The 20362-nt window shown below is 33.6% G+C and overlaps 2 protein-coding genes and 1 pseudogene across 5 annotated transcripts; 1 reads left to right on the plus strand and 2 right to left on the minus strand.

Annotated features, from left to right (window-relative positions):
- Positions 1–1415: 1415 nt before the first annotated feature.
- LOC100251160 (probable protein phosphatase 2C 34) lies at positions 1416–5819 on the plus strand. 4 transcript variants are annotated; one of them, XM_002283547.5, is made up of 7 exons: positions 1419–1625; positions 2346–2439; positions 2528–2775; positions 3056–3364; positions 4674–4791; positions 4871–5094; positions 5514–5819. In XM_002283547.5, the coding sequence occupies exons 3-7, from the start codon at positions 2533–2535 to the stop codon at positions 5718–5720; spliced, it is 1101 nt and encodes a 366-aa protein (XP_002283583.1). In that variant the 5' UTR covers positions 1419–1625; positions 2346–2439; positions 2528–2532; the 3' UTR covers positions 5721–5819. The 4 variants fall into 4 exon arrangements, with proteins under 4 accessions (XP_010659641.1, XP_010659642.1, XP_002283583.1 ...); XM_059742771.1 differs by lacking the exon at positions 1419–1625 and adding an exon at positions 1648–2211; XM_010661339.3 differs by lacking the exon at positions 2346–2439 and having other exon boundaries at positions 1416–1625; positions 2471–2775.
- A 4607-nt stretch (positions 5820–10426) lies between these two features.
- LOC132255023 (3-ketoacyl-CoA synthase 7-like) lies at positions 10427–11407 on the minus strand (annotated as a pseudogene).
- LOC100252867 (acetylajmalan esterase) lies at positions 11294–13513 on the minus strand. Its single transcript, XM_002279313.3, has 5 exons — positions 13243–13513; positions 12894–13106; positions 12213–12361; positions 11835–12108; positions 11294–11727 (listed from the first exon to the last, which is right to left on the minus strand). The coding sequence occupies exons 1-5, from the start codon at positions 13511–13513 to the stop codon at positions 11510–11512; spliced, it is 1125 nt and encodes a 374-aa protein (XP_002279349.1). The 3' UTR covers positions 11294–11509.
- Between the last annotated feature and the right edge of the window lie 6849 nt (positions 13514–20362).

Here is a 20362-nt window from a genome sequence, read left to right on the forward strand (position 1 = left end):
ATTTTTCTAGGTGTATTATATTTCTAAAAATAATAATTAATAATAAAACATTGCATCATAATCTCTCATGCAAAAAAAAAAAAAAAAAAAGAATCAAACTTGTGGATATTCCTTTGTATGTGTGCTCTTCAATTCAATATTTTTTGGTCAACAAAAGTCACCCATTTTTTTCTCAATAAATTCTAACATCAAGAAAGCATGTTTTTATTTTATTTTATTTATTAATGTTGAATGCTAACCTCTTTCTTTATTTTAATAATCATTTCATGGAGTTTTAAAATTCCATAGCAATAAAGGGATTTAATAACATATTTTTTGTGTTTTCTATTCTAGAAAATAGAATACTATTCTTAAAAAAATTTTCCAAATAAGCCTTAAATGATGAAACATACGATTGAGTGTTTATACGTGATTTCATCGAAGTTCAGAGGGGAAAAAAAAAAAAAAAAAGTCAAGCACCATGTGCAAATATTTTCCTATGAAACAATTATTAGAATTAAAGTCAAATCAATAATGGTACTAGCATTTGAAAGAAAAAAAAACAAAAAAAATTGGTGGCATCCATTACAATTAATAATTTAAGAAAAAACATTGTAATTTTTCTTCCTATTATATTAAAAAAATTAAAATTTTGAATTTTTACGACATTGAAACCGAAATTTTAGATTTTTCTAATTATTATTAGCTTACGAGAACATGATCAATGGGTAACAATAATAATAATAATAATAATAATAATAATAATAATAATGTACAAAAAAATTCTTAAGCTTTTTTAAGCAAAAAAATTTATTTTATTATCTTGATTTTTTTAAAAACACCCTCAAATTAAAATATTTGGTGATTAACTAAGTGAAAAATATTTTATGACAATCCATCTATTCATATACCTCTTATACTATTATAATGTGTCAATCTTATGACATAGGCTTCTACAATAATATTTCAATGCTATAATATAGGCTCTTGTCATATTCCACTTTATTTACCTAATTAATTTTTTTTTTTCTTGGGACTCTCCAATCTTCTTCTTTCCCACCTTGTACTTTCAGCATCATTAATATTATTTTTTTGGAGAAAAGAAATAAAAATTTTAATTTAGTACATTTATTTACCTAATGTCAAAAATGGGCCTTAATGAATGTCCATTCACATCTTATTTTAATATTTCTTTTGTTATCATTTTCATGGCATAGCCTATTTTTAATTTTAAAAAAACCCAGAAAATTTATTTTTATTAATTAATATGAATTAAATTGTTAAAGAAAGTAAAAAATAAAAATAAAAAAAGAAAAAAAATTAAAAAGGGAGATGGATCTCTACCCAAAAGTTATGGTAATACCGTAATAGAAGAATAGAAAAAGGAGGGAGTAAATTAGAAAGCTAAAAAGGATGCCTTTTTATGGTTGCAGAGGTACACGTACACTGTTTTGTACACAAGCTGTCTTTGTTTTCTTCTCCATATCTCCAAACCATGGACTCCCATCCTTTCCACTCTCTTTTTTCTCCATTTCCCACCTCCACCCACCCGTCTTTTCTCTCTTTCCGGCCGGCTACACTTGTTTTCCGGCGACCCCAACACTTTCTGGCTCTGTGAATTCTCCTTCTTCACCTGGAAAATCGAGGTTTCCCATCCACGCCACTCATTTTTTTTTTTTTTTTACCCTTTCTTGTCTGTTTGAATTTGGTAACTTTCTTGTCACCTCTTCTTCTGGTTTCCCGGAAAATACGTGGAAAGGGAAGACCGGAGAGCTTTGAATTTTGGGTTTTTTGTTTTCTTTTGGTTTGGTTTGGTTTGGTTGACCGTAGATGATCAGCTCCACCCAACTGGGTTAAAGGGGTTGTGTTTGGCAGTTAGGCTGACTTGACTGGAAAAATGGAAATTTATTTTATTTTATTTTTCAGATTTTGAGTTTTTTTTGGTTAGCTGTTATTTTCTCAGCAATTAAGCAGCAAGTTTTGATGGTTTATGTTATTTTTTTTATTTAAGGTGATAGATGCAGTGTTGAGATTGATGAAAGAAATGAAAAATCCACTCAGCTTAGGTGAGGGGGTGTGCTGGGTTGAATGGAATGAAATGGAAGATAAAATTTGAGATCTTGACCTTTTTTTTTCTTCTCATTTTGGGGAATTTTCTCAGCAACCAAACAGCTGATTTTGTGGTTAATTTTTTTATATAAAAAAGTGCTAGTTGCTCTGTTGGAATTCCATGTAAGATCGAATGTGCTCTGAGCGCCTTTCAGATTCAATGTTTTTGTTTTTTTATGCTTTGTAAATACTTAGATTCTTACCTTTATCGTTTTCACCGCAATTTAATATGCTTTAGCATTCTGTTTGGTTCTCAGGAAAGAAGAGTGAGAAATGGAAACAAGGGTTCATTTCTGAAGAGTTTCTAATATTTTATTTTCCTCTCATGCCTTCCCGAGAATCAAACAGACTGTAAATAACTTGTTCTCTCTTTCCTTTCAAGATTTACAAGTCATACCAAGAAGAACCTTTCCTTAATCTGGTGGGAATTGAACTGCAGAGGCAATGGGGCATTTTTCATCCATGTTCAATGGATGGGCGAGGTCCTTTTCTATCAAAAAAGCGAGCAGTTCAGGGAATTGTGGTGGAAGAGAGGCTGTTGAAGTAATGGCAAAGGAGGCGAAGAAGAATGATTTGATACTGCACTCTTCCGGGTTTGTTAATGTCAATGGTTCAAACAATTTCACTTCCCTTTACTCAAAGCGAGGCGAAAAGGGTGTGAATCAGGATTGCTTCATTGTGTGGGAGGTATGCCTAGAAAATTGGCAATTTTATAAGGCTTACTTCTGAGAATTTGGAGGAGAAATAATGGAAAACAACATTCTGAATATAATGTTTGGAGAAAATCTCAATTAAACCAAGAAAATTTAAGATTTAAATTTTGATGATTTTTCTTTAATCTTATATTTTCATAGCAACCAAATGGCATGATGTTGTTTATGGCTAGTTGTTTGGTTCTAAATGAAATGAAAATGTGGGTTTTGATTGCTTTAAATTGATGAATGTGATTTTGTTTCTTCAATGGCAGGAATTTGGAGGGCAAGAGGATATGCTCTTTTGTGGGGTTTTTGATGGTCACGGGCCATGGGGTCATTATGTGGCAAAAAGGGTCAGAGAATCAATGCCATCTTCTTTGTTGTGCAATTGGCAGGAAACCCTTGCTGAAGCCTCACTTGACCCAGATTTTGACTTGCAAGCAGAAAAAAAGCTTCACCGGTTTAATATATGGAAGCATTCCTACTTAAAAACTTGTGCTGCTATTGATCAAGAGCTTGAGCATCATCGTCGAATCGATTCCTTCAACAGTGGGACAACAGCACTTACCATTGTTAGACAGGTGAGTGAAGTTCCTAGTTGTTTTGAATTCCAAAATAGATTGGATTCGTTCATTTTTTTCCATGGAAACCTATACCTCTTACTTCACTTTTGGCTATTTCAAGGCATGGAAGTCTGTCTTCTATATTGTATTGGTCACTTTTTGTATTTTTTTTTCCGGTCGTTTCTTCATAGAACAAGGTTGAGTACTAGAAAAATGCAGAAAAACTACCAAAAAATGAGCGACAATTTACAATTTCTGTGTGGACACCATGTTAAATATTTATAGGAAAGTATGATAAAGAAGAAGCTGATTCTTGTCTGCATATATTGAACTTGGCTCTGTATGGACTCTTTTGGATTAACTGTATAGGAATGAAGGAATTATTGTGATGTAAGCCAGAAATGTCACAAACCAAGTTGTTGATAAAAAATTTCAGTATATTCAATTGACGGTGAAAAGATTTAAAAAATTAAGACCATGAAAAGGGGAAAAGAAGAAGCAAGTGAGCTTTTAAGAATGTTTCAAAAACTTTTCCCGTATTCAAGGTATTTTGACTTGGTTCCAACTTTGCCTGTTATTCCAACATACCATGCAGTCAGAAAAAGGGAAGGAAACTCTCAACATCAGTTTCAAGGTCTGCGAGATGGTTATGTTTTCTTGTACTCTTCATTTATCAGGGGTGACCCTTTCAACAGGAGAAATCATTTTTCTAAGTATTAGGAATCCCACAAGATTTTTGGACCGTTTATTATTCAATCCATTATTAGGTATCCCAAGAAATTCTTAGACTGTTTACTATTCTATTCAATCCACGGTGTCCAAATGGCACATCAATTGTGTAAGTCTTGATACATAGCTAGTCTTTTTATCTGGCTTCTTGATATAGCTATTAATATTGCTCCTCTGGTTGGATGGGGACTATATTTAGGTTGCCTCTGTTTTGGTCCAACTGCCCATCTTAGAGAAAACACTCTTTCCTATTCCAATATATTGGATTGCTTGTTTCACCCGATACTGAGAAAAATAAAAATCATAATCTTCATTTGTCTTGTAATAAGTATGAGAACAGAAGAAAGGTTAATCAAATTCAGTAGGACTTGGTTAGGCAAGAAGCTTGGTTTCAAAACCTATGTTCATTATGTACCTTCTAACCTCTAGTCAATGGATTAATTTTAAGACTGAGAATCTTTAATCCATTGAGGAAATAAGGATTTGTTTGCAGTGTGATTTGCTTGGAGAATTCTACTGTTTTTCATTTATTAGTATTATGACCATGGAAGTTTAATCAGGATAAACATGAATAGAGTCCAAATTGATGTTTTGTTAGGGGGAAAGCATTTTTGTAGCAAATGTCGGTGACTCACGTGCTGTATTGGCTACCATGTCTGATGATGGCAACTTGGAACCAGTTCAACTTACTATTGATTTCAAACCGAATCTACCTCGTTAGTTCTCTCCCTCTCACTTCCCATTTCTTCCAAAATGTTTGTAGACTCTGACACTTCTGTTAAATCTTGTTTCCAGAGGAGGCTGAGCGGATAATTCAGTGCAAAGGGCGAGTGTTCTGTTTAGGCGATGAGCCAGGAGTGCACAGGGTCTGGCTTCCCCATGAGGAATCACCAGGACTGGCTATGTCTAGAGCCTTTGGGGATTACTGTGTGAAGGATTTTGGACTCATTTCTGTGCCTGAAGTGACACAGAGGAACATAACCAGCAGAGACCAATTTGTTGTGCTTGCAACTGATGGGGTATGTACTGTACCCAGTAATTTTTGGAGTTTGCAAAAATAGTAGAAAATGAAAAACCCGAAAAAGCATATAAAACTACTTACATCTAAACTAATGAACTTAATACTATTATGAGCAAAACTAGAGGAGAATGCTTCTATTTTTGGGATACCCACTCTGATCATATTATGGGCAGCTGAAACATTCGTGAACTTTTTCTATTTCAATTGTATGACTATGAGACTTTCTTTTAAATCAAAGATAATTGGTATAAATGGTTGTATCCAGCTGCTAGAGGTAACTCAGAAAATATTTTGGTGATGGAAGAAACAAAACTTCAGAACATTAACTCAAGTAGAATTAGATCAAAAGCTACCAGTTATCATATTCTTGTGTAGATTAGATGATTTGTTTGTGAAAACCGACTGTTATTTGTTCAGGTCTGGGATGTTGTCTCAAATCAAGAAGCAGTGCAAATAGTATCTTCAACACCCAACAGAGCGAAGTCAGCCAAGCGTCTAGTTGAGTGTGCAGCCCGTGCTTGGAAACGCAAGAGGCGGGGAATTGCAGTGGATGACATCTCAGCTGTTTGTCTCTTCTTCCACCCTTGTTCCATTCAGCAAGTTACTGTACCAAAAGAGTCATGAGAACATGCAAAATGCTGAGGAATTGTTCTGTATTTTTCCACACACTGTAATCTTATTTCAATTTAGTGGGTCTTAGTTAAAAATTCCCTTCTTATTCCATTATCGTGTTCCGTTTTGGTAGCTCTAATATGAATTCATTCTGCAAATCCAGAAGAACATTGAAAAAGTTGTCTCCTCCCCTTGGATTATGGCTATCATCAGTGCCAGTGGGGCTGCATTCCATCTAAATGGGATTCACCCATGTCCTGTCAGAGACTTATTAGCCACCAATAATTGTGACAGCAACCTACCCAATTTCATTCATTCCCTTATGGTTCAATGTTTATCACAAAGTTCGTCCCAAAAGGTATATGGGTTGAATAGACAGGTTCCAGAAGGCAAAGAGCAAAAGAAAAGTTGGGGGAGGTGAAGATGCCATCCCACATCGGCAATGGGATCGAATGGAAGATATTTGGTTGGTTATATAATGGGAGGAGATGAGGCATGAAAAATTAACTCGTCCTGTCGGGGGTGAAAGGCGACTCGCCAATGATCGCTAAGAGACGGCTGGTCGTGCCGACACCCACCATAACGAACACACGTTTTTAAGGCGAGCGGGTACTCCCTACTTCGGTTGGACCTGCCCGTCAATTTTTGGAAGCCCCACATCATTGTGGGGCTCACCACTAAACCAAAACGAAACTTTTGCGGAAGGCATGTGAGAGCACCTAGCAAAGTTACTGTGACATATATACATTTAATAAAAGATAAAATAGAATTTTGGTATGACAAATCACAAATGTAATAAAAAATCTAAATATGCCAAAAAGTAATTGATTATTTTAGTAAATGAATTAATTAATCATAATTATTTTTAATTAAATTTATTTTTTATTATTTAATAAATAAGCTTGTGTTATTATTTGTTCAATAAGATTTTTTTTCTAAAATTTTAAGAAATAAAAAATAATAATAATAATTTTATTATAAAAGAAATTGCACTTTAATTACAATCTTTTCAAAAACATATAGTTATGGAAGAGGTAGTATTTATAAATACCAAAAAAATAAAAAAATAAAAAGATTTCAATTTAGTTACACAAGATTGAAGTATAATGCCTTTTTATTTTAATTTGATAATTTCCCATCTAAATATAATTATTATTTTAGTTTTTCAATCGTTTAGGAAATATTGTATCTAATAAATCGTTTATGAATAATAATAATTTTTTAAAAAAAATTTTAAGAAATTTTTTGTCAAACAAATCTTATTTAATCAAGTTATTCTCAAAATTTCAAAAAATAATAATATAAGCATTTATTACACAATAAAAAAAAGGTATAATTATACTGATTATGATTAATTAATTTAATAAAAATTATTTATTTATTATTTGATATCTAGATTTTTTATTACAAAATAAACGTAGTTGTGTAAAATATGATTTTTAAACACAAATATTTAAAAATTTTAAAAAATTATTCCATTTTTTATTAAATTATATTTTCATATTTTTTATTAAATAATTATAAATTTATATAATATTAACTTTGTTACCTAATTTTATATTCTTAAATCAATCAAGAGAAAAGTGATAAACAACCATGTCTATTTTTTGCCCCTCAAATCAAGGCTTTCTGAATAACCCTCTTCTTCTTTTCCCTTACAAAGCTTTTTTCTTGAAGCAGAGTTTGTAATGGCAGATTGTGTACAATGCTGATAGCGATTTGCTTGTACTACTATTTCAGATTCCAGGAAGAAGCAGGGTGGCTGAGTTCGAAAACTTGCGACAAGCGGAACATCTATTATGATTTATATAGAAAATTTGAGAAGCTTAATAGGATTGTAGTTTGCATTGCCCATCTCCTCTGATTTGTTCTTTGGTAGATGTATGATAGTTCTTGTTGAATGACATGTCCTAGGAGCTACTGACATGGATCTGAGTAGATTGAAGTGGAAGTAGTCAAATAAGTTAGTCATATGGAAGATTTACCTATTCCTTAGGAAGAATTTGTTGGTTTGTTTCTATTCTTTAGGAAGTATCTATAGGTAACAGGTTTGTTGCTATTTTTATGGTTTTTTGTTTTAAGCTAGTTGTATAAATAAGTGTTTTGAAGCTTAATAAAATAGATCACTTCAGATTCCTCAACGTTCTATTGCTTCTTGAGAGTTTCTACACTTTGTTTCTATCAAAACCAACAAATTGGTATTAGAGCCAAATTCTTAAGTAACTTGTGAGGTGAGTGGGCCTAAAAAACCTACAAACAATATCCAAAATGACCTCAGAAGCTTCATTGAATGCATTGGCACCTCTAGTGTTTGATAGAATAAATTATCAAGTGTGGGCTGTCCGTATGGAAGCCTACCTTGATGCTAGTGATCTGTGGGAAACTGTTAGTGAGGAATATGAAGTTCCTCCATTGTCTGACAATCCAACTATGGCTTAGATAAAACTACACAATGAGAGGAGGCAAAGGAAATCAAAGGCAAAAGCTAGTTTATTTGCAACTGTCTCATCTACAATTTTCACCAGAATCATGATACTAAAGACAACAAATGAAATATGGAACTTCCTGAAGAAGGAATATGAAGGAAATGAACGAGTCAAAGGTATGCAAATGCTGAACCTGATTAGAGAATTTGAGATGGAAACAATCAAGGATTACTCAGACAGACTTCTTAGTATTGTTAATAAAGTAAGACTTCTTGGTACTGACTTTTCCAATTCTAGAATAGTTTAGAAAATTTTTATAACAGTTCTTGAAAAGTTTGAGACTACAGTATCATCTCTAGAAAACTTAAAAAATGTGTCAAGTATCACCTTGGCAGAGTTGTTGAATGCATTACAGGCTCAAGAACAAAGAAGGCTTATGAGACAAGAAGGATCTGTGGAGGGTGCATTTCAGGCCATATCCCAGTACAAGAAAGAGATGCAAAGCAACAATAACAGCAACAACAACACTCAAAAGTTTCCATCATGTCCTTACTGTAAAAAATCCAATCATCCACAAAAAAGGTGTTGGTGGAGGTCGGATGTAAGATGTCACAAGTGTGGTCAGCTAGGGCATGTGAAAAGGATATGCAAATCTCAACAGCAGCAAGGAGAAGTCAAGGTTGTTGTGGAAGAACTTCAAGATGAGGAATTGTTTGTGGTATCATGCTTTGCCACTAACAACTCCCCAGAAACTTGGCTTATAGACAGTGGTTGTACAAACCATATGACTTATGATCAAGGGCTCTTTAAGGAACTTGAAAAAACTGTTACTTCCAAAGTTAGAATTGGAAATGGAGCATATCTTGCAGTAAAAGGAAAAGGAACAGTGGCAATTGAAGACCACACAGGTTTGAAATTAATCTCTAATGTCTTATATGTTCCTAAGATTAATCAAAATCTATTGAGTGTTGGTCAGTTGTTGGAAAAAGGCTATAAGGTGCTGTTTGAGGATGATCATTGTATGATTGCTGATGCACAAGGTAGAGAGGTATTTATAGTCCAAATGAAAGACAAAAGCTTTGCCTTGGATTTGATGCAAGAAGAGCAAACTGCAATTCACAAAGAAGAAAGTAATACAATGCTTTGGCATAGGCGTTTGGGGCACTTTCATCATACCGCCCTTCTCTTTATGAAGAAGAACGATCTTGAAGAAGGCTTGCTTGAATTAGAGGTGAAGCCTCCTACTTGTGTAGTCTGTCAGTACGGGAAACAAACAAGACTTTCTTTCCCACAAAACAAGGCTTGGAGAGCTACTCAAAAGTTACAATTAGTACACACTGATGTGGAAGGACCACAGAGAACACCATCACTGAATGGCAGCATTGAGCACCAGCTTACAACACCTTATACCCCTCAACAGAATGGAGTTGTTGAGAGGAAAAATAGAACACTTATGGAAATGACAAGGTGTTTGCTGCATGACAAAGGGCTGCCAAAGAAATTCTAGGCTAAGGTTGCACATACATCAGTCTTTTTGCTAAATAGACTGCCAACAAAAGCTTTGCAACAAAAGACTCCATTTGAAGCATGGTATGGCCATAAACCAAGGCTGCAAAATTTAAAAACATTTGGTTGTCTTTGTTTCTTTTATATTCCACATGTTAAGAAAGTCAGAATGTTGATATCTTAACCAAGCCACTTCCCAAAGCTAGATATGAGTTCTTGAGGCAAAGACTTGAAGTCTGCAACTCCAGAGACAAGGAAGAGTGTTGAATGACATGTCCTAAGAGTTGTTGACATGGATCTGAGTAGATTGAAGTGGAAGTAGTCAAATAAGTTAGTCATGTGGAAGATTTACCTATTCCTTAGGAAGAATTTATTGGTTTGTTTCTATTCTTTAGGAAGTATCTATAGGTAGCAGGTTTATTGCTATTTTTATGTTTTTCTGTTTTAAGCTAGTTGTATAAATAAGTGCTTTGAAGCTTAATAAAATAGATCACTTCAGATTCCTCAATGTTCTGTTGCTTCTTGAGAGTTTTTACACTTTGTTTCTATCAAAACCAACAATTCTCATTGGTAATCAAGTTTCTTTCCCATATCTTAAGAAAAACTGATTTCCAAATTGAGTTGACGTTCCATAGGGATCTTGTGAGTGCCTTTTCTCTGAAGCTGTTGATGATTGCAGCTATCTTTGTAGCTATCAGCCCAAAACCAAACAATTTTTGTTTATACATTTCTCTGTTGAATTATATTGTATTAAACGGATTCAGTTCAGTTGATTTAAATTAATGGTCAATCACCTACCTGAACTGGGTAGAGGTGGATCCTGTCTGATCAGGCACAGGGATCACCAGGTTTGAGCTTTTAAATGCACTTCCAAACAGCACTGTTGCAGAGTGAATACCAGGTTGATGAAGATGAGGTGTTTCCAAACCAAGTGTTGTCATCTCTAATGCTTCAATATTTCTGTCTGTAAGCTTCAGTTTGTCCTTGATAGCATCTATCATTGCTTTTCCTCCTGCATGATTACAGAAATGCTCCAAAGTCTTCTTAAAATTTGGGATATGAGGGCCCCTTTTTCTAGCAGGAGGCCAAATTTTCTTCCGCACAACTGATAAACTGTAGTGGGTTTGAGTATGGTAGAACCAATGTGCCTAGTGATGACAGGTTTGTTTTCAGTGCTTCCCCTGCTACTTGCAGAATTGATCTTTATAGGGACACCCCTACATACCCCTCTTCATCAGCCTCCTGGATAACACATCTGAAACAAGCATCTTTAGAACCAAGATCAGTTCAGACTATGTGTTGGAGCTCATATTTGTTGTTTGCTTGCTGCATTTTTTGTTTGACAGTAAGATTGCAGCCCCTCCCATTGGGAAGAAGAAGTTGGTGATGAGCATAGACTTGACTCGCCCTTGGTAGATGTTGGAAGACACTGATTCCATGCTAAGGACCAAAGCCAAGAAATTATTGGGGACTTTGAGGAGGTCTTGAGCCAAGGAAATGGGCAACTTCGATCATGAACCCTTGAAATATTGGAGATGTAACTTCATGTGGATAATGAGCGCAACAATAATTTTCCAACAATTTTTGCTATGGAGATGATATAATTTAGTCTATTAACTGTTAGTTATACCAATGAAGAAATGTGTGCCTTTCCTCAAGCATGACCATTCGGAGAGTTACAATGAGATGAGTAGATAGCACAATTGAAAAAGGGTTTGTCTTAGTTCGAGCATAACACACTAGGATGCTTAGCTACATCCGACTCATTTATTGAATCCCATCATGCATTTTTAACATTTTGGTTGAGATTTGAACATTATGGCTCCATTGTTAACATAATCTTCTTGTTCTGCAAGCTGGAAATTTGAACTAAGCATTGCATTGAAGCTTAGGTAAGATGTCTTGAATGAGCCATTTTGCTATCAACATAGACGCCTTCTGTGTCAAATGGATTCCATCCCAGTGGACAAGCCTATCTGGGTCAGGGCAAGCTTGAACCCCGGGAGCTCCACAAGTCCTGGCTCGATCATAGTTGTACTCACCCCCAGCCCCACAACATGCCTTCAGCAAAGACGCAGGATCTAACCCTGTCCATTACAAAACGAAGAGGAAGAAGACTTATCATCACTGATCTCAATTGTTAAAATCTATGTATGTATGTGCTCTCACCATCATGACTAGTTAAGGGACTGACCCAGAAAAAGAGCATTACGAAAAAGCCATTGGAATGCATTGTAATAGTCAGCATATACAATAACTGTATCCGGATTCTCATTTCGCAACTCCTCTATGGCCTGTTGCAGACGTTCATTATAATATTCTGCAAAATCATTGAACCCCTTTAAGCAGTTGAATTCATCATATGCTGCCGTGTTGTTGGTTTTGAATACAGTAAGATAGATCGGAAGACAGCCTATTGGGAAGTTCCCAGGGACAACCACTCGTCTGGCACCATACTGAATGACTCTCTGCAAGAATTTTTACAAATGAGAAGATTAGGATCGATCAGTTCTACGTCTATATAAGCGCATAAAGTATTGAAAATATCGAGTTTGATCAGAGGCTTAATTACTCTAACTGCATCGCTTATAATTTGGACAACATCAGGCACAATGCTCTTTTCCTCCTCTATGGTTTTCCCTTGGAAGAAGGCAAAATTAAAATCATTCCCTCCAATCTCTCCAACCAGGAAGAGAGCATCTTTAAGCTCTTGGGCCCGATCTGCTACCAAAATATGTAGAACCAATGATCAATCATTGATATAGAAAAATAATAACCAGGTAATTACAATTGAATTGTGAAATGACTAATTGCTAATCATGTAAATATTGTCCTATCGGAGTAAAAAACGTCTCATTGAGACTAGCTCATATATATATTATGTCAAGAATTTTTTTTCTTCTATCAAATATTGGATATCACAATTACCTCTTATACAGATACAACGTCCTTATTATGTCTCACAAGATTATGATTTCCCAGCCGATATGAGAAATCACAATCATTCTCATGTTAACACAACAATTGTGGGACCAAACAGACAAAAAGTCCTTATAGGACCAAGCAAACTCTTACATCGGGGTTAGGAATAGACTTTAATACCAATTAATGTAATGACTTAATCCCAACCATTTAGATATTATTCACTCTGAACTTAAAAGGTTTCTCACGAAACTTTAAAACACGTCTACTTAAGTAAAATAAACTCATACTGTCAGGATTGATGGGGATATATAATTGAAGAATGACGAACCTGTATCATTGTGAAAGGCGGAACTGAAAAAACTAGACATTCTATCAAGTTGTACATTGAGAGAACTGTTGGTGACTGGAGAGATTACACCCTTAGCTGCAAGAAAAGATGTTGATAATGCAGTTGCACCAGTAACGGCAAAATTGACTCCATGGCTGAAATCCGAGTCCTTCTTCAAGTAGGGATTTAGAAATGGAAGACCAGCTTCCAATGCTTGAAATCAAATGGAAAGTACCCAGAAAAAATGCAGAGGTTAATGGCTTATTACAAGATCATAGTATCTGCAGGATCTCCATTGTTCTCTAGAAGGAAAAGGAAAAAGGAAGAAGGAACAAAGTTTATTGCTTACCAACATGATCAATCATGAGGAGGCCATTGGAGCATCTACCAGTGGGTTCATTGAAGAAGGTTTCACCATAGGGAAGCCGAGAGCATGGAGTGGCTGCTCCTAGTGAACTCTCAATAATCAAGTTACCTGTATCAGATATGGAGTCTCCCAGTTGGTATATTGAATCAAACTTACATCTCCTGAAGGGTTGGGCATCACATGAACTAGAAAAAACAAGAAAGAGAAGAGTTGATATGAGAACTAGTTGGAAATCTTCTTGGATTGTGGACATTGCTCAAGAACATAAAACTATGTTTTTATTGCTTTGAAATAAAATTTGCTTTCCCACATGGCATGTTAATTTATAGTCACCATGAAAGTGTCTCAAATTGGTGTTGGGTAATTTATTTTTTCTCGTGTCTCAAATTCTTATTTGATATTATTAGAATAATATTTACACTAAAAAGGAAAAACATAGGAATATCGGTTTTATATGGAAAACTAAAGTCTATGGTAAGTTAATAAATATTTAGGGACAGTAGAAGGTACGCAAGTGACTCTAACCATTTTTCCACTTTAATCATCTAATTTTATTGGAAGTCAAAAAATTCGAATAAAAGATGAGTATGGAAACAAAAGATTTGAAATGTTTTTAGTTGAAGTGTTTTTAATTAAAATATTTTTTCTTAAATGGAATATAAAATAAGGATATAAAAAAAAAAACCAATCTCACCGAAAAAGGTAGAAGAGATTGAATTGTTAAAAAATAAACTCTTTTAGACTTAATATAAGATCCGATTCCATAAACAATAGGGTTGTGTTTGGTTTCCTGGAAAATATTAAGGAAAGAAAAAAAAATACAAAAGAAAACGATTTTTCATGTTTGGTTATCATATATAAAATACAAAAGAAAATCAAATATAATTAAAATTAATTAAAATTTCATGTATATTTAAATTATTTAATTATTATTTCGATGAGTTAAAATAAATAAAAATGAGTTTAAAGTAATAAATATAAATAATTTATCGATTTTTAATCTATTTTTTATTTTTTCTTTCATTCTACTTTTCCTTTATATTTTCTTTTCCTTGCAATTTCCCTCAGATTTTTCGAGAACCAAACATAGTTTAAAAGAAAATTATTACAAACACTAAAAAAGTTACTTCACCCTACTCTAATTTTTTATGAAACCTCCTAATTGGATTAAATTAAGTACAAAGCATTACAAATTTTTTAATGTCTTAAAATCACTTTCTAAATTTTGCCACACCATTATTTTTTCAAAAATAAAATAAAAATGTTAGAGGTGTTTTTGGAAACCACTTCCAACCCATTAAAATATGGGGTGCACACTTGGTGGTTAAAGCATATGTCAGTGTAACCATTTGTAGCCCCCATTAACAAGTCTGCAAATTGGAATCAGATGTTGCAGTTAAAGCTTGATGCAGTGTATGGGCAAGAGGTTATTACTGTCTTGTAGCAGATAGTGGCTTTTGAATATCCCATGCCCACCACCATCTTCAACTATAAACCTGAAAATCAGGCTCTGAAATCATCTTTAATACTTCTATTTTGGGTCAGGATAAGATTGCCTCAACACATTTTCTCACAATGGGCGAGATCAACCCCCTTGTATTCATAGATTCATAGGGTACATAGCTTCAAATTTTAAGTTGAAGTCGTCTCAACTTGCTGAGCTGTTTGTCCATGATTGCCATGTATTTAAGTACTGTGGCAATTGTGGACCCACTTTTTGCCTGGTCATTGGGCTTGGGGCATTTTAAGATGGGCTTGGGCCCATTCAAATATATCGGAACTGGCCCTAGAACTGGTTTGCTTTGGGCTGCTACTTGGCCTAGATTTCTCTCTACTCTTCTTTCATGTATTGTTAGCCATATTGTATGGTCAATTGCAGCAGTTTCTGAAGAGGGCCTGTCAAAGGGGAAAAGGCTTCTCCTCCTTGTTTTGTGTACATAGTTTTGGGTTTGTGGTTCTACAAGGGTTTGAGACTGTTATTGTGGTAGTTGTGTTTGTACCTTTGTAGTAACATCTAAGCATCAAAATTCTTGTTTCTTTTATTTTCCCACATTTTCTTGGTAGCCAAATGGGGTATTAGGAAAATGTTGGCTTCATATTCACATTTTGACATAAAATGAATTGTAAGCGAGTTCAAATTCTCCATTGGGGATCGCCCATGATCTGAACCCATCAATCAGTGAGCCTTATAAATACTCTTAGCACATATTAGATGACTTATCTATTATAATTGGGGGTCACATTTTGGAATTTTGGGTCAAGATGACCTTTTAATAAAACTTAGGTTATAGACATCTTATGAAATTATTATTTAAAGTAGTCCAATTTTATTTTTTCAAACCGTATTTTTAAAATATGATTTCTAAATGTGTACTAAATTTGTAATTTAAAGCGTTATTTCTAAATTTATAATAACAATATCAAGATATGGCTTCTAACAATTTTATTTTTTTTAAATAAATTTAAAACATAAAGGTATATGATAAAAAATGATTATTTTGAATATTCATTTCAAAAGTAACCCTTAATGTATTAATGGTCATTAACGTAGTACTGCAGTTATAACTGCAAACTGAGTAGTTCTCGTATGTTCTCTTAAACCTACAAACAGGGTTCAATCGAGTATGAAACCCGACGACTCTCTTTGACAATTAAAGTCAATAACCTGACTCTTATAAAGAAATTTCCTTTTTGGTGGTAAGAATGAGAATACTTTTTTATCTTCTTTTGAGTCTTTTTATAGTCATTGGGTTGTTCCCTGGAGGTGAGTGCTCTCCAATGGGACCAACCCTAGATTTTCACCTATCTTACTTGCAATACGACACAAGTAAAGGAATGGGCATACTTTGTGAGTAGTGTCCTTGTCCCCTAACACCTACTAAGGTGGTAAGAGACAACTTTGACTCGACCTTTAATATTATTCGATAGTGAAAATTGCTTAGTGTTACCATCACATCTTTTCTAAATTATTATCAATCATCACATTCTTTGTTCAAACAATATGCTCGAGCATAATGCCTGAGTTGATAATCTATTAGGCCAAACCCTATTGTCGCGAGGTCAATTAGAGATAAATCCTTCCTTAGTTGTGACAGTAAAGGTTTCTATCCAGCAGTTAGAGACTGAGTTATCTTCTTTCCTGTATAAAGGATATCCAAACACGAAGTTTAAGTTAGATACCAAGTAGGTAGGAACTCTTTGAATGAGAGTAAATGGGAGAGCCTTTAATCTTTCGTACCTGGGTTTTGCTCTAGGAGGGTTTTTATAGAGCCTAGGAGGGTGTCATTATTGTGCTGAGTTGGCACTTTGACTTTCACTGCTATGATGGTTGTAGATGGCAGGACAATCATCACAGTTTAAGCGATTGGCAGGGACCGTCAAATGGTGTGTCATGATGATTTGTCTGTCGTTTCAACCAGCTGGAGATATGGGGCAATGTGTGATAGTCTTCTAACATGGATGTGTGGGCTGGGGAAGGTTTCATCTGTCATACCTTGTATCAAGAACGAATGATTACACGTAGTAGGGAGATTCAGAAGCCATCCAGAAAGCGTTGCCAACTTAGGGAAGCCTAGTGTTGCTAGCTGCAAACCTATATAGTCTGAACAGGAACCTCTGGTTACCATGATGACCGTCCGAACCGTACCGAGTGGAGCGCCACGTGGATTAGTAGTGGACTAACATGTGGGGGAAGGCCCCCCCCCACAAACCCGACTCCCACAATAAAGATCATTTGACTCTAAACTCCACACTTTTGTGTTTTGGGTAAAATTTAATTGAAGTCAATTACATTCCATTCCCTTTCCTCTTCTAGTTATGATTTTTCTTTTAAGGAATCTCATTTTGTACTCTAAAGCAACTAGTAAACTAGTGAGCAACTTAATGATATAAGAATGGATGGGTGTTCCCTTCAAAGATAGTATAAATCCGAATTTGTGGAGAAAGAAAATGAAGTTGTGAATACAACATTCCACATTCATGCATAGGATAGACTTTGAATTACCATTCCAAGATGCTAACCCAACAGTGCCTTAAGGCCCTTAGCATCATATTTTTAAAATCCAGTGTGTTGGATGATACATTAGTATATAACCCACTCACAATTGTTTATAGCCGGGAGTGGAAAATACTATTACCACGGAAAGTGAGGACTTTTGGCAAACTTATTAAAAAAAAAAAAAAAGAAAAGGTTGCAAAAAGGATGGTAGGTAAAGATATTTTCAAAAAATACAGCAGATATACAATCATTTTTCTTTTATTCACAGAAAGTTTAGAGGGAAAAATTATAAGCAAAGAAAAAAATAAAAATAAAATAATATATATATAAAAGTATTCACTTATTTTCCATTGAAAAATTAAGCTTTTCCCCAACTTTTATCACCTTTACCTATAAAAAAATGGGAAGAAAGTTATTTAGGTATTGTTTGATAACGTATTAAAAATTAGCTTTTTATAACTATTTTTAAAAACTATTTTTTGATATTTTACAAAATAAATGTTTGGGAATTTGAAATATTGTTAATTTATTTTTTATGTTTTTTAAATATGTTTTAAAAATAATTTTTATATGTAATATTTTTCTAATCATTCTTCATATTTATATAAGAAATATTTGATTAAAAATGATGAAATAATTCCCAAATCGGAAATCTAACTCATCCCATCCGGAAAAGTAACCCATTTTTGACATAAATGTCATTTTCTATTTCAAGTATTTACATGTAAGTTTTAAAAGAAATTGTTATTTTTACAAAAATATAATGAGAGCATTTTTGTCCAAATGATACTAAAAATAGTGGGAGATTAAATTTTAAAAATTGGGTTTTGAGAGGCTCTTTTAGTCAAATAATCCTTTAGATAATAATTTTTTAATGCAACGTTCAGAAAAACAAGTAAAAATAATTGAAAACAAAACAAATAAAAAAATATTTTTTGAAAGCATTTTTTTTTAAGAATAAAAAGTTATTTTCTATTTTTTAGTGATTAAAGATATTCCCCATATTTTATTTTGTTTTAAAAAATAAAAAACTGTTTTCGAATTTAGTTATCAAATAAAGCCTTAATATTTTCTCCTTTTTCTTAAATTTTTTTCTCCTCTTATTCATGATATACAAACATAAAAAAGTTATTTTTAAACACTTTTTTTTTTTTCATTCCTTAACACTTTTTAAAAACTTTCAAGAAAAAAAAAATCTATTTTCAAATATTTATTTCAATTTTTTTTTTAAGAAATAATTTTTACTAAAATTTCCATTTATGAAATCATGGCTTTAAAAGATGATTATGATTGAGGATATATGGATGAGAACTTTGACCAACTAGTTTCTTTTCATAAATTGGAATTATTTTAAAACCATCATTTTTTTTCTCTCTAAATTTCTTTTTTAAAAATATATGATAATTAGTAAATAAAAATAAATAAATCTAAAAGGTGATAGATTAGAAATTGGGCAGAATCTTCAATATTCTGCATAGCCACTACTGTTTGACTCTTATCTCATTCCACACCTACCCTGTCAAGAGATGCTGTCCAGAGAGATATCAACATCTCATCTCTTTGGAAATTTATTACAAGGTCCAATCACCTAATTCATCAGCACAATAAAACTAAAGTTGTGCCTTTGATAATTGACTATCATATATAGGAATAAATTTGACAGCATACCACCATTGTATTTGTATCTGTCAAAGCTTTCTGTATCTGAGTGGAGGAATTTTCCCTTTTTTTTTTTTTTTTTTTGCAGATTACAGGCCTTTATTTCAATCTTACTCTTTCTAGGATTCAGAATATGGAAGTTGGGTCAATTGTTTTTTATGGAATTAAAGAGAATTCAGCCTTTATTGGTTAACCTTAAACCCTAGAAAGTGGGTCACAGTCACCATTTCTGCAGCCCACTTCCAACCCACCACCATTAATGCCACTGCAGCAGCATTATCACAAAATTCTCTTCAAGGGGTTTTTCCCCAACTACTTGGTTCAGCAACAAAAGTAGGATAGTTGAAAAGGAATTTCTTACAATGGGCCATAGATGCCCAAATTGGCAACTCAAAAGGGACATGCAAAGTTTTCTTCTAGGTTCATTCCTATGATTCATTTTAATCTCTATTGGCACTGATCAAAGTTGTTAACATCAATTATTAGATTTTGAGTTGTTGATAAAGTTCCATAATTGACTGCTAGAGACGCATAGCCCAAATCACCATGGGGTCATCAGTTAACAATAAAACTTGATCTAATGCAAAGATAATTTATCAAGACAACTCTAGTTCTTACCAAATAGGAACTCAAGCATATCTTACCTACAATTAATACAAATGAAGCTATAAAAGTGCCCTAGCTTAGACCTTTAGAGGAAACTTCCCATTCCATTTCCTCAAGAGGTTTTTGTTCCATCCAACTTTTTTCTAGTCATCTTCTTTTCCTAAAGTTGTTAGTGTCTTGATCGTTGAAGAAGGTATGTTAAGCGAAACATCCAACATCTTGTTCTTTCACCACTTGACTATACTTGGTCATCACTTAACTTGATGGAAAGGTTGTTGACTAATCGCTCATGCCCATCCCTAGTCTCTGGCCTATTGTTTCAACTATTAACTTTTTATATACTTGATTAAATTTTCCATAATCTAATCATATATATATATATAATAACAATTTTCAATATCATACTATGTGCCTTCATCTAATTTCATTTGTATCTAATTTTCTTTTTAATAAATGAAATTAACCCAAGGTATTTAGTATGACAAAGAAAATTGATATTAGGCATCAAATATTCAAGATTGAGTGTTAGATGCAAAAATAGTATTACCACTTCGCAAAAATACAAAAGATGAATGTTATACAGTCAAGCACAGATGTAAAGAGAAAAAGATTGATAAAATAGCAAGTAAAAAAACCAACATCTCTACCTTACATGAATGTTAAGCAAGAAACATATAGCTAAAAATAAAGCTTGAAATGGTGCTTAATTAAAGCAAAGAATTAAAAAGCATTATGAATGGAACTTTTGTACAGCACTAGCCAAGAATAAAATGGATCCATTTTTCTATACAATAAAGATATAGTTTTTTAAAATCAGAATGCTAAATTTACAGGTGGGAT

This window comes from Vitis vinifera, chromosome 14, assembly GCF_030704535.1.
Source record: "Vitis vinifera cultivar Pinot Noir 40024 chromosome 14, ASM3070453v1".
Classification (NCBI taxonomy): Eukaryota; Viridiplantae; Streptophyta; class Magnoliopsida; order Vitales; family Vitaceae; genus Vitis; species Vitis vinifera.

Coding starts and splice junctions, on each gene's coding strand:
- LOC100251160 (XM_010661339.3), top strand. CDS start 2,533: ATGGGGCATTTTTCATCCATGTTCAATGGATGGGCGAGGTCCTTTTCT. Junction 2,776..3,055: donor ATTGCTTCATTGTGTGGGAG/GTATGCCTAGAA, acceptor CTTCAATGGCAG/GAATTTGGAGGGCAAGAGGA. Junction 3,365..4,673: donor CACTTACCATTGTTAGACAG/GTGAGTGAAGTT, acceptor ATGTTTTGTTAG/GGGGAAAGCATTTTTGTAGC.
- LOC100252867 (XM_002279313.3), bottom strand. CDS start 13,513: ATGTCCACAATCCAAGAAGATTTCCAACTAGTTCTCATATCAACTCTT. Junction 13,107..13,242: donor CCTCATGATTGATCATGTTG/GTAAGCAATAAA, acceptor TTTGATTTCAAG/CATTGGAAGCTGGTCTTCCA. Junction 12,109..12,212: donor TTATAAGCGATGCAGTTAGA/GTAATTAAGCCT, acceptor AAATTCTTGCAG/AGAGTCATTCAGTATGGTGC.